The sequence below is a fragment of the Oryzias melastigma genome, linkage group LG16 (assembly GCF_002922805.2).
Source record: "Oryzias melastigma strain HK-1 linkage group LG16, ASM292280v2, whole genome shotgun sequence".
Classification (NCBI taxonomy): domain Eukaryota; kingdom Metazoa; phylum Chordata; class Actinopteri; order Beloniformes; family Adrianichthyidae; genus Oryzias; species Oryzias melastigma.
Window position 1 is genome coordinate 21,331,889 of NC_050527.1, and position 14,302 is coordinate 21,346,190.

At 37.6% G+C, this 14,302-nt stretch overlaps 2 protein-coding genes across 3 annotated transcripts in view; one reads left to right on the forward strand and one right to left on the reverse strand.

Moving 5' to 3' along the window:
* LOC112143539 (frizzled-6) overlaps positions 1-6,659 on the reverse strand; it is an 18,883-nt gene extending 12,224 nt beyond the window's left edge. The window contains exons 1-2 of the mRNA XM_024267587.2: positions 6,510-6,659; positions 3,793-4,147 (exon numbers count right to left, since the gene is read on the reverse strand). Coding sequence (XP_024123355.1) covers positions 3,793-3,972 — 180 coding nt within the window. The 5' untranslated portion in view covers positions 3,973-4,147; positions 6,510-6,659. The remainder of the gene's footprint in view (positions 1-3,792; positions 4,148-6,509) is intronic.
* A 3,148-nt stretch (positions 6,660-9,807) lies between these two features.
* The window catches only part of klhl32 (kelch-like family member 32), a 38,598-nt gene continuing 34,103 nt past the window's right edge, over positions 9,808-14,302 (forward strand). For both annotated transcript variants that reach the window (XM_024267710.2, XM_024267711.2), the window contains exons 1-2: positions 9,808-10,021; positions 12,592-12,707. In XM_024267710.2, coding sequence (XP_024123478.1) covers positions 12,685-12,707 — 23 coding nt within the window. In that variant the 5' untranslated portion in view covers positions 9,808-10,021; positions 12,592-12,684. The remainder of the gene's footprint in view (positions 10,022-12,591; positions 12,708-14,302) is intronic.

The window sequence follows — 14,302 nt, forward strand, 5'->3', positions numbered from 1 at the left end:
TTAACTATTTTTTTAGGACGTAACTCTCGCGATAAATGAGAGAACACCACAGAATTATCAGCTGCTTAATCAAATGTTGAAGTTCAAAGCTGATTTGTAACAGCCATAAACCCTAAAAGCAAGATTTTTTTCTGTCATAAGTGAATTTTAATGAGATTCATCATTCATCTGCCTCAAGTGCCTACAGAGCTTTGGTCTGGAATTTGTGGGTGGTACAGAAAAGTAAGACGAGTCTGCGAGTCGTTAGATTCCATCACTGAATTAATCCTGTTTATACAAATCAGTTGGGATTTAGTCTGTAGTACTTTACTGTTGTAAATCATCTTAATGTGTCGTAACATGTTGGGCGTTTAGGGGATGAAAGACTGCTCTGCTATTAAAACAAGAATGAGGTCCAGATGTCTTTCAGCTGCCGTGCAGAGAAACTCCTTCACCCACCTGAGGCCCTCGCCGCTTCTGCTGAGCTTACATGAAAGTCAGGATCAGTCCTACTGGGTCACCTCCAGACTTCCCGTCTATACCCACCAACCATCAATCTGTTTGAAGTGTTCAAACAAGCAGCAGGTGATAGTTTAAGCAACCGCTCGTGGCTTTAATGGAAACTTTAACTCTAGACCACCTTAATGTATAGTTCCTCAGTGAGTGTCATATTCAAGATTTAAGTTTCCATGATAACATCTTTACAACCCATAGGAAGTCTGTAGATATCAGGCTTGAGATTTGGATAAACTGTCAAATATATGTTTCTGGAAAGAGGTAATTACAACTCACTCAACAGGTTTTTATACAATGTATATAATCAGCGCCTAAAAATAATAGAGGGGGTTCCAAAAGCGCTATGTCAAAGTGCACGTTTATTTTACCTTTAGTTCCATTCAGTCACCATTGAAACCAGGATAAATGCAGCAGATTTTTAAAAACCAAAATTATGTTTTTGGTGTTTTAACGTGTTCTTGTGCCATTTTAACATGGACATAAATACAGCAAACATAGGACATAGTTTCTGCAGAGCGGCAGGAGTTTATTAGAAATTCACCTCTGAGTTGTGGGTGAAACTATTACATAATAATTAAGATTAAACTTGGATTTGTAAGTATTTCTTTATTCAAGTCACTGTGAATCAGACAAAAAAAAGGTTGTTTTAAAAAAAAAACGAAAGTGTGATGTAGAAAATGTGCTGGTCGGGCCACACGCTCCCTGCTTTGGTTAAGAGGTTCTGGACTGTGGTTCACCTGAACACCCTCAAAATATCCTTTAAAGAGTAGTTTTCTTCAAGTATAGTTCACATCTTTATGTATATGTGGATCCTTTATACCAGGGGTCTGAACCCTGAGGCTCTGGAGCCACATGTGGCTCTTTTACCCCTCCATTGTGGCGCTCAGATCAAATAAAACAACGTGTTTAATTTTAGATTATTAACTTAAGTAAAAAAAACAAGTAGTAAGGTAAAAAAAAAAAATATAAACTCAAACTTTACTGAATCCATTCACAAACAGTTGAGGATCATCACGCATCACTCTGCGAGGCTCCTGACAATAATACTACCCATAATGCTCCAATAATCCATAAAGCGGTTCGTAGTTCAACAAAGTGGAGCTACAAAATTTTGACAGATGTGTGATCACCATGTACCACAATAATCAATACGGGTCAGTAGGCACTACCAAAATTTATATTCAAGAGTTAGTAGCCAGATTTTCTATTTTTGAACAAATTGAAGTATTTTAGGTCCCTTCCTATGGTTCAAAAAATACTACTGAATGAGCTCTGATTTAATTTTGGTTTTTTAGGTGTATGGATTTCTGGAACCACAAACTGAAAAATAAACTGTTTTTTACTCACTGCTGACATTATATAATACTATAGTTGAGGTGGTGATCCTATGTGACACAGGAAGTCTTATTTTGAAAGGAAGTCATAGGAACCTTTGTCAAAAGTTATGAACAATTTCATATTTTTAAAAAAGTATCTTTTTAAATGTTTTTTATGCTTAAAAAAGTGAATTCATATAAATAATAATAGGAACAATAACATAAATACAAATCAGTGTCTTATTTTTCTAAAGGGCGAGTAAAGACTTAATGGCTGCTGCTGGGTTGTTGTCAGCAAAAAATCAACCTAAATGGTTCTTTAAGTGTTGCAGGTTGCAGATCCCAGAACAATTAGCACAAAACTAAAACATGATGATGATCATTAAACACATAAGCAATAAATGAAATTATAGGATTTAATTTTCTGTGGTAAAAATTAAATATGATTGTTTGGAGTTTTATGAAATGTGTTCACCTTTCAGCATTTCCTGTCACAGATCGCCACCAGCTTTCACTGAGACATGCGTTCAGCTTGGCAGTGATTTTTATACCGGATGCTAGTGCGGAGCGATATGACGATATATATCATGTAGACCAGGGGTGTCACACTCAATCCCACAGGGGGCCAAAATCCAAAACACACCTGAGGACGTGGTCCGAACAGGATAAACATTTATTGAACACTCAACATTTTTTAAACTTTAAAACCTTCTTAACAAAATTATGAACTAGATATATAGCATTACGTTCGTTAATGCTAGAGGGAATGCTGGAACATGAATGTGGTCGCTGAAGATGTTGAAATTGATAGCTAAAAACGCTGAAGCTGATAGCCAGCAATAATATTAGCTAAATCCCAAATTAGCCTAAAGAAACTTTAAAAGAAACTTATGTTAGCCAAAACAGCTAGCATGTAACTGAAAAAAATAGTTAAAGTTCAAAATATCCTAAAAAACTGAAAAAAGCTTAAATTAGCCAAAACAGCTAGCATGTAGCCGGAATTAGCCAAGCTCCAAAACAGCCTAAATCTTAGTAAATTCCAAAATAGTCCAAAAAGCTAACAGAATGCCAATTCCTAACACTTTAAAACCGCAACTTTTTGACATAAATATGAATAATAAAAAGAATATTATTCCAGAATAAATCAACTTAAACCTTAAATAATTTTCAATGTTTTACTCTCCATAAAAATATATTTTGTCAAAATTATAGGAGTTAGAAATAAGCGCAAGATAACGTTGGGCCGTTAATAACAGTAAAATAAAATGATCTGGAGGGCCGGATAGAATTACCTGGAGGACCGGATCCGGCCCCCGGGCCTTGACTTTGACACATGTGGTGTAGACGATAGAAAAGTGTCTATTGGGCCATTTTTCTTCTATCATTTTTATATTTTAATTTTTATTGTTGAACTTTAGTGCAAAAATGTTTTTTTTTTTACTAAGAAACTTGTGCACCTTTAAAGGTTTCTCATTTGTGACTATTCAGTAACATGTTGATTAAAAAAATAAGGCCAGAGAAAAGTGAGCAATGACATTTTTGTCTTTTTTTTTTTTTTAGATAATACGTGAAAATATACTTTATAGTGGTGTCGTGCTAAATATCATTATTGTGATACAAAATAATTTGCATCGTAAAACATTTTTTTCTTTATTGCCCAGTCCTACTGGATGCCCTTTGGGGCCGACGTCCTGCTGGTTTTCCAGAAATCCGGATCAGGTGTGTTTAGCAAATAAGGAGCTTCAATAGCAGATTGGTTGGAAAACATGTAGGACACCGGCCCTCGAGGCCTGGATTTGGTCATCTCTGGTTTAGATAATCAATGTAAATCAGCTGATGTCTCTGTGTTAAGTATTGCACATCAGAACAAGGTTGTTTTTCTTCTCTTCAGAATCTGCTGGAATGACATTAATTGCATAAACGGTTGAAGAGTTACGGTAGTCAAAAGAATGTGCTAAAAGAAAAAAAAAAAAAAACTCACCTCCATTTTACTGGCAGCAATCTCCTGATCGTAGTGCTCCATCATGTTGGGAAAGAAAGTCATGTTGTAAGGCATCCCCATGCACCGATGCACTTTGATGGGCTCACAGGTGAAGAAGCTGTGAGCCTGGCAGCTTCTGACCCAAATGAGAGCCAGAACCACCCACAGCGGTCCCAGCATGGCATCAGCTGACGGGGGAAACTACGTTGGTCAACCACGTGTTTATCTCTGGTCCTACGTGAGGATGCTGGTGAAGATTCCTTCTTTTCACTCCTTCAGTCTCAGATCAGCTCTGCTGAAGTAGTCTCGGGTCTGTCATTGTTGGTCAGCAGGTGCTCCTGGATTATACAGCCACCTGAAATAAAGAGAATTATTTTAGGAAAACATTTCTAAATTAACTCACTCCCATGAAAATTGTGTTTTTAAAGTCCATCTCTGATGAAAATCCTGTTTTTTGAGTTTTTGACATGTATTTGTGGCCTTTTTCTAATGAAAGAGAACAAATGTGATTAAGAAATCATTTTGCTTTTCCATTTCCAAGTATTTCTTCTTTTAAAGGATTGTAAATCAATGAAAGAGCATTTTGATGTTAGCTTTCATTATTTTATCAAGAACTCTGAGAAACCAATGATTGAATGTATTGATCACAGCAATGTCAATAAACATTGGAGAATTAGCTGGAGGAAGAGGAACTTGGAGGAAGTTCTGTCCATGAAGATCTTCACTTCCTCGTCTGAACTGACATCCGGATCAGAACCTTACGGCTGGACATTACTGATACTATTTGACATTTGTATGTAGAAGTGGTGAAGATTTACGCTAGTGAGACACAGAACTATCATAATCAGACAGGGGGGATCAGGGGCAGGGCTAATCAAAAGCCACGCCCCTCAGAGGAGATTTTGGAAACAGAGGCTACAGATCAACATAAATGTATTTTTAAGACATTTAGGTTGTGGGATTTTGGTTAAAAACGTAATAATCATTATTAAAACACTACTGGGAATGTTTATTAAAAGTAAAAAATGTGTCGTAGGGAGACTTTAAAATGTTCTTGTAGCATTTTTTTGATGAATAGGACACACATAAAGAAAATTAAGCTCAAAGTTGCATTTTTGCGTATTTCTTTATTTACATTGTTGTTAATCAGGACCAGACAAAAGAAAGGCTGTTGAAGAGAGTTTGTATGCGTGACTACAATCTCCCAGCTCCACTCCATTCTGATACACCCACTTGCAGACAAATAGACCCATGAATGTCTTTGTTTTCTTCATCTGAGCTGGAATCTGGATCAAAACTGTACAGATGGAAAGCTCTCATATTGCTCGTGATTTTTGTTGCACCGCTAATGTTATGTTGGGAGGGTGAGGGGCTGTAAGCTAGTGAGAAAGTGTTTAAGCAGATGGATGACGGAAAGGAGAGCAGGCTTACTACGCAATAGTCCGCCCGCAACTCAGAGGTGAATTTATAATGAACTCCTGCCGCTCTGCAGAAACTATGTACTTGGAAACTACACTTAAAAAAAAGACTAAAAATGGCATAGTCATAATCAAAAGACCACCGGGAATGCATTTACAACAGATCAAAAGATGATGGGAGTGGGATAAAAAGCGATTGAAAAACTTGAAAATATCAAAACTTTGTGTATGAGTGCTCCTCTACAATTACCTTAAGGTCTTCAGGACCCAGTTTAAAGCTGCTCTTTACGGCATAGTCAGTAAAATTAAAGGGATATTCGGGTTTCTTTGAAGTGGGGTTGTGTGAGGTACTTATGAGTGGTTAAGAGTCTTACCTGCAGCAGACAGCAGCCAGAGTTTGAACAATAACACAGGAAATTCTGCAGAAACTGATTAGATTAGGCTTGTTTAAAGAGCGCTTCTCCTCCTGAGACACCCCACCAGCAGATGTTGGCCTTGACTCCCTCATCACCACTCCTCCCTGACTCTCCAAAGGAGCTCCTGGGATATGTCTGCTCTAACACCCCCAACTTCCAGGAGTGGACAGCAGCGATGCGTTTGCAAAAAGGGTGGGGAAGGCTGCAGATCCTGGCTCGTGCAGGAGAATGGGTCTCAGCTTGTTGGAGCACATTAAACTTCACATTAAAGTGTCAGAGTCTCACATAGACGCTGGAACCCAGCAGAGACATGAAAAAAGGAACACTTTCCCAGTGATATCAAGTCTTCCCACAGGTTTAATCCTGATCATGAGATGCCATTTTAGTCAAATTAATCCAATGATTTGAATACAATAAAAGTCGATTACCTTTTGGATGCTGTTACACTGACAACTATAGTATTTCACTGACAGGAAAAGTGTTTTCTTGTTCGTTTAGCTAATTTTTAGGACGCCATTGAAGGATTTTAGGCTCCAGTTAAAACTTTTTCACCAAATATCTCTATCAAAGTTTAAGCTAGCTTAAAAAAACAAACACAAATGTGTAAAAGTTAACTAACCGGAACGTTTTTGACTCGTACCACCAACAACAACGTGACTTAGGTGTGTCTCCTCTCATTTCAACAAACTTTTCCTGCAGGTTTCCGTTCACCGCAGGGAAAACTCCGACACCAGCCAGGGGGGAGAGGCGGTCGGCGGAGTCCCCGGTTCGGTCGGGTCACGGCTCAGGGGAGGCGCGTGGCTAACTAACGTCGGTGGAAACGCGAAGAAAAACAGCGGAAAATTCCTGCCGGGATGAAGAAAAACGAATCCCAATCACTTACCCACAGCTGTTGAGGAGCTGCTGCCACACACGACCGCAGCTGAGCGGGCTCAGAGAGGCTCTGTCTGTCTGGAGCTCTGCGCATGCGCCGAGCTCGCGCACGCCTGCTCTCCTTCAGTAGGAGCTGCTTTCAGGTGCAGTGGGAAACATGAACATCAATACCACAACCTATTTATTTACAACAAATGAGTCAACGTCAAGGCCCGGGGGCCGGATTCGGCCCTCCAGATAATTCTATCCGTTCCTCTAGATCATTTTATCTTGTTGTTATTAACGGTCTAATGTTATCTTGCGCTCATTTCTAACTTGTATAATTTTGACATTTTTTTTACGGATAGTAAATTATTCAAGGTTTAAGTTGATGTATTCTGAAATAATATTCCTGCCTTTTTACTATTCATAATTATGTTAAAAAAACTACAGTTTTGCATTTTTAAAAATTGGCATTCTGCTAGCTTTTTAGACTATTTTGGCATTTAATAAGATTTTTTTAAGGCTATTTTGGAGTTTAGCTAATATATCAGCTACATGCTAGCTGTTTTGGCTAAATTCTTTTTTTTTTAAGTTTTACAGGCCGTTTTGAAGTTTGGTCAATATTTCAGGTACATGCTAGCTGTGTTTGCTAATTTAGGCTTTTAAAAAGTTTTTTAGGCTGTTTTGAAGTTTAGCTATTTTTTCAGCAACGTGCTAGCTGTTTCGGCCTACCCAAGTTTGTTGTTTTAGTTTTTTAGCCCGATTTGGAATTTAACTAATAGTTTAGCTGGCTATCAGTCGTAGCTTTTTTAGCTATTAGCTTCAGTGATTTCAGCTGTTAGCTTCAGCCTTTTTAGCTATCAATTTCAGCATCTTCAGCTATCAGCACTAGCATATTCAGCAGCCAAATTCAGCTTAGAGCATTCACACTAGCATTATTGCAGGTAATGCTATATATCTAGTTCATAATTATGTTAAAAGTCAGTTTTGGATTTTGGCCCCTTGTGCGATTGAGTTTGACACCCCTGATCTACATAATGACATGTTGGATAAAAGAAGCTATTTTAGAAGTTTAAACAAGCATAACAAGTCTTTCCAGAAATGTAAGGTAATTAAACACTTGTTTCTTAGAAATACAAAATGAAGTTTCACCCTTTTATACTTGTTTATCAAACATTTCAATATGCATAATGTTAAATTGTTTAATTTCGATTAATTATTAACTTTGTTTAGAAATTCAAAGTTTTATTTTTATTTTTACAATTATTTTGGTGTGCAAAAAGTGGCTTAGGAAGACTTCCATTAAATTTGCTATCAAAGTGTAAACAATGTTTTTCACACCAAAGCTAGACGATTATAACATTTTACAGCCTCTTCAAACGAAAATAAAAGATCGATACTTGGCGAGAACCCATCGCAGGACTAAATATCACCATAAATCGAAATATCGATATCTTGGCACACCCCTAGTTTAAAGTATCCAACAGCTGTTAAAATAAACAGCAAATCAAAACTGTCTTGTTGCTGTAGCCTGTTTGGGCACCCCAATAAAATTTTTTGTTAAGCCCATCATTTAAAAATGTTATTATTGCTAAGTTGTTAAATTTTTATCAGCAAATTATAACACATAAGCAAACTAAAAGGGCAAATAAAAGCTGTTAATTGGGCATTTCAGTTTAATGGGAGAATATCCATGTGTCACTTGAACGCAGCAGCCGAGCAGCTGGTTGAATTTGGAGCTGGTGGGGGGAGTAGACTGTTTGGATTTGTTTATTAAAGAAAGTCTTGTTTAAGGCTCAACAAGATTAGGTAATTAATTTAGGTAAAAATGTAATTTACTGCCGCTTAAACTTTACGCGCACTCAGAAAGGCTTTAAGCGTGGAAACCAGTGGAGAGAACTGGTTTTCTTTTAATGCTTTTGTACCACTAGAGGGAGCAACAGATTTGTTCAATGTTTTTCTTGGGTTTTCATTTCAAAGGACAGCATCTTTAATATCACAATCAGAATACTTTATTTATTCCAGCTGCATTAGCAGAGCTCTGAATAACCGAGTACCCCAGACTAAAATTTCAACATGCAAAAATCAAGAAAAAAGCTATACCAGTAATACATATACATAATGTTGATGTGTTTTTGAGGCATCTTTCTCTCCAGTGTGTCAAAAAGGGCATCTGATATAAAATCTTTGTCAAACCAAATATGTGAATCTGACCTATGATACCCATGTGGGATCAGTCGAGCCATTAGTGCTGATCACCGACAAGGTGCCAATGGAAATTGGACTACTGTTGGTTGAAGAAGGATAGGAGGAGGAACACAGTTCATCAGCAGATGTAGAACAAAGAACATTCTTAAAGCACCACAATTTCTTAACCCGGGTGCTATCTTATGGGGTCCCGATGACCCCACCCAAGAGAGATAAGGAATATACTTTCCATCAAACTCATTTTGACAACTGACCTTTGACCCTACACCATCCATAAAACTTGTTTTGACAGGTGCCCGCCATATTTGTTTAGAAATAAATTAATAATCTACCATATGTTTTGAATATAATTATATTAATCTGATACAGTTCACATACTATAAAATGTATCAGTGAAATAATAATGTTAATATCATACAGTGTTCCGTGGATTCTCTAAAGGAGAAGTTCTAACAAAAATGTTCAGATCATTAACATTGTAAACATTGTTCTGCTTCTCCTGGAGGACGTTTCAGTTTGGCCTCTAGGTGGCGATCGCGGTATAGCATTGCAACTTATTACAGAAGAAGAAGAAAGAATGAGGAAAAAACAATGTTTTAAACTACACATGGTTACTTTAAAAATATTTCTTTAAAAGAGTTTGGGAAATTCATCCCTACAAGTTAATAAAGATGTTCATTTAGACAGGAATGTATGTTTAGGTCTACCGAGCGTTAGCATTAGCCATTCTATAAGAAATTCCATTAAACATTAGCATAAAGCTATCTGACTTTAGCTTTTTATGCTAAATTGATTTATATTTTTATGACCTGTTAAGCTTAAATCAATTCAAATCGATTAATTTATTTTATTTACCCAGCCCTAATCTACACTGAATATAGTACTTTAAGTACAATAGACAGCACTTTTTTATTAACTCATTGCTCAAATCATTGTTAAATTTTATAATTTCAATTTCTGCCTGTCATTTTTTCCCATTAAAGTCCCGTTTTGGGGGGGAAATGTTTCTTTTAAGATTTTCTTTTTATCATTTCTCGTGGTTCACCAACCTGTCATACCTCAACTGTCCACCTGGCGGTGCTGTTTCTCGACAATGCCCGCCGTTACATGACCGAGCTGTGTGAGGGGGCGGGGTTTTCATTTAACAATTTAGGTGCTTCACTTGGTTGCAGCCAATAAAGTATCAGGCGATAAGCGAGCGCATCTGCCCGCCGCCGCAGCCTCGCTTCCTCTGAGCGGATGTGCGGGAGCCAGACCCCGGACTCCAAATGACATTTGTACCGGAGGCGCCGCCGGTGGGGACGCCACCGACTCAGACCACGTCCATGTGAGGTAGGTACAGTTCACACGAGGAAACGCGGTGAATTCCAGCAAAGCTGCAAGGTGCTCCGGGACTGCCGCGGATTCAACAGGGGATTGTGCTCATCTCTCCGTCCCTACTCTCGTGTGTGTGGACCGAGGCGCTGGCCTGTTGCTAGGAGACCTTTTGACAGCTGGGAGCTTTGGGAAAGTGACAATTAATACACTAATGGTGTCTGGCTATCTGGCAACCTAAACCTTCTCCACAGAATCTGCACGCTGCTCATGCGTAAAATCTGTCTCATGTGCTTAAAAGAGAACATTATACTGCGGTTATTTTCAGTCAGGAGATTAGTGTTTTTGCAGGGAACAATGGCCTACTTGTTGTGATGATCACACTCTAAATACACCTCCGAAAACATTCAAGCTTTTTTCTTCAAAAGGCTTCAAAATTTATGATTTTGATTTTTTAAAAATGGGATTAAATCAGTGCAGTTATTTCGTAGTTTTATTTCTGTTTTTGGATTTATTTTGAAGCAAATAGGACTCGTGTGCATAGAATGGGTTGGTCCAATGAGCTGTCAGAGTGGTCCATGTTCCCCCCTTCTTCTGCTGCCTGCATCCATGTGTCTGAAGGTCATTTGTGATCAGGTCCACTGGTAGATCTCACTGCGGAGCAGTCAGGTGTAGTCTAAAATCCACATACACTCTAGTTCTGGGGTGTCAAACTAATTTTGGTTCAGGGGTCACATTTTACCCATCTGATCTCAAGTGAGCCGGACCAGTAACATAATAGCAAAATAACTACGGTCAACTTGTTATCTGTAGCTTTGTTTTTTCTCGGTTGGAAAAATGCCTCAAACAACCGAGTAGCCTAATCCCTTATTATTATTATTATTAGAGCTATTATTGTGTGAATGCTTATTCTCCTGTTCCTTTCCGTACATTTTTTATGTAAAACTCAATCACACTTTCAGTAATCTTAGTATCAAAACGTTCAGCTTGTTCAAAACATTACTGCTTGTATTTTTTGTATTCATAAACTTTATAGTTTTTGAAATATTGAGCAAAATATGCCCTTTATGAGATGAATGTTTACAAATTTCAAAATTTTAAGTAGATTAACAACAAGCCTTTAAATATATTCATGGGCTATGTTTTGGTCTTTAATACTAATAAAAAAAGGAGTTTAGCTAATATTTTAGCAACGTGTTGACGTTTTTGGCTAATTTGTCATCTACTGTTTTTTTTTGGCCCAATTTAGAGTTTAGCTAATATTATAGACACATGCTAAACATTTTGGGGTAATTTGTTATCTACTCGGGGTTTTTGGCCTAATTTGGAATTTAGCTTCTATTTTTGTAACATGCTAACGTTTTTGGCTAATTTGTTATCCTCAATACAATATACTACATATATACAGTATACATAATATAATACTACAATATTTAGCTAATATTCTAGCAACAGGCTAACGTTTTAGACTAATTTAGTTTACTGAGAAATCTTAGATTATTTTGGAGTCCAGCTAGTATTTAAGCAATATGTTAGCATTTTGGCTAATTTAGCATCTACTGAAGTTTTTTTGGGCTAATTTGGAGTTTAGTTTATATTTAAGCAACACACTAAATATTTTTGCAAAATTGGCATGTTTTAGGGATTTTTAAGTAATTTTAATACAACTTTTTCAGAAATTCAGGTCAACTTCAGCGCTCTTTCATAGTTCTTTCGCAAAATTTCCACTCTTTTAGCAAATTAACATTTTGCAAATAGCTTTTGCATCTTCAGCAAGTACTTTCAGCAAAAAGCATTCCCACTAGCGTTATCGCAGGTAATGCAACTTTTCTAGTTATTATATTTTTGACAATGATATTTTGGTAATTGTGGTGTCACACCTGATCATTTTTATAGTAACTTAAAAGCAGTGAGGCTGGCAGGAACCTAACTGCATTTTACGCAGATCTGGTACGCGGTTGCAAAGAAATGCTGTTTATTTCTTCATCTCTTGTTATGCCTGTGTTTCTTTTCCTTTGCTTCCCCTAGTGGCAGAATTGCTTATTGCAGTCATGGTTTAGTCGTTTTATAATCCCAGAGCTGTGTTGAAAATGACCCAACTTGGGTCGTTTTTATCCCGTTAGCATCAGAACTCCAGTATTATAGATTATAGATTTACTGTATTCTTTTTCATTTTTAACAGGATCAACGTAATTCCAGTCGATTTCGATTTTCAAAATCGACTGGAATTACGTTGATCGTGTTAACGGTTGAAAAGTTACAGCATGCTAAAGATTTTGTGTTTAAGTGTCACCGATGATGACGTCTCAGGTGTTAACGGGTTAATGCAAATGTCCAGTATCTGTTATGACCTCTTGTATTAAGGCCTGTGCCTCAGAGGTGTTTAGCACATCACGTCAAGGTTGTATCACGTAGGGCCTGCTTTGAAGGAAGAAGTTTTAGAAGTGTCAGCAGCTTCTCAGAACGAAGTCAGCATTAGTCGTGACGCGAGGTGGCACCTCTTCACACATTACACAGGGGGCTGTCACAATCCGACTGGGTCAAGTGGCTGGACTGACTGAAGCTGACGTGCTGTTCTGTCCTATCAGGCTGATGTTTGCACCCGGAGAGGAGACTGCAGTCCTCAGGAGCTTCGCTGCACCTCCCCTTCACCTCCATTATCTCTCCCTGTGTGAAGGGGCATGCCTTCTGTACCCAGCCTTAGGTAGGTGGTCCACTCAGGACACTCGCACAGTTACAGACTGTCTCAACGAATATAAGCGAGGAGGCGCCATGAAATCCATCAATATGGTTTCTGTTTCATTCTTCAGCATCTCAGTTTGTAGACAAAACTTATTTAATTATCATGAAATGGAAGTCATGGTTTGGATTTGGAAAAAATCAAATCATTGCATGGATTAGGGTCCAGCTTTTAAGATAAGTGGAAGTCTGAGTAAAAGGAACGATAAAAGACAAAAACAAAAAGCTTTCCACACATTTGCTCCGTGTATTTGGAATCTACAGAAGCTAAAACATAAATGTCCAATATAAATACTTTTTATTTTAATAAGAGTTTATCTTGGATGACAGTTGCACGTTTCTGGATAAAACAGTCACTTTTGGAAGCTGCAGGTGAAAATAAAGCTGTCGTATAGTGAGAAGATCCTTATGGTTAATACAAACAATAATGGACTGCAAACGTTACTCCTTGTGAGTCTAAACCAGGGGTCGGCAACCTTTAACAGTAAAAGAGCCATTTGGACTTGGTTTCTACCCATCAAAACCTAGAAGGAGCTGCATAGTCTTACTTTAGACTTTAAGAAATTTGGATTTGCATTCATGACCTTCTGTTTTTTAATAATAAATATGAATTGTGTCTATTTTTGGGCATGAACAAAAGGAAAAATATAAAAAAGAACCTAGCATCTCTCAAAATGTGTGTTTTATAACCAATTTTGTGAAGCATAAGATAATATGTGCTTTTAACTAAAAAAAGATCAAACTTTTTTTTTACCTAACTTTAACTTTGCATATAAAATCTGTTCATTCTGGAGGTAGAGTTAAGCAAACAAGACGTCTTCAGGTCAACAGGGATGTAAAAACCTACATAGTTTATCATTATTCATTTATTTATCAGCAGCCTCCATGACTTATTTTATGTTTGGTCAAGGATCCACCATGGAAAGATAAAAGATCCACATGTGGATCTGGAGCTGCAGGTTACAGACCCCTGTTCTAAACCCACTATAGGTTTAGGTTTACATGAATGACAAGAGCTAAAATAGTGTATTCAGTCTCTATTTTATTCCTTAAAGACCCACTCCAATAAAAAGGATGTTTTTAGAGTTTTAACATGATCTTGTAGCATTTTTCTACAATTAAAACTACATTTCTAAATATTACTTTATTCAAATCGTGATGGATTGGGGGTAGTTGAAAAAAAAAGCTGTTTGAAAACGCTCAGGTTTGTGACGCGACAGCTGCTATGGGCGGGTCAAAGTCTCCCAGTACCACTCCAGTTCTGATGTGTCCACCTACAGACAAATAGATCCATTAATGTCTTCATTTTCCTCGTCTGAACTGGAATCTGGATCAAAACTGTACGGCTGGATAGCTCTGATTTGCTGGCTGTTTTTCATTTATTTTTCTGCTACGGTAACGTTAGCTTGGGTTGAGGAGGTGCCATAAGGAAATGTAAACAAAGGGTTGATGGGAAATTAGCAGAGGCTAACTTCCGCACAGGGAATTTTCTAATGAACTCCTGCTGCTCTGCAGAAAATATGTCTTAGAAAAACAACACTTTTCGATTGATTGATTTTT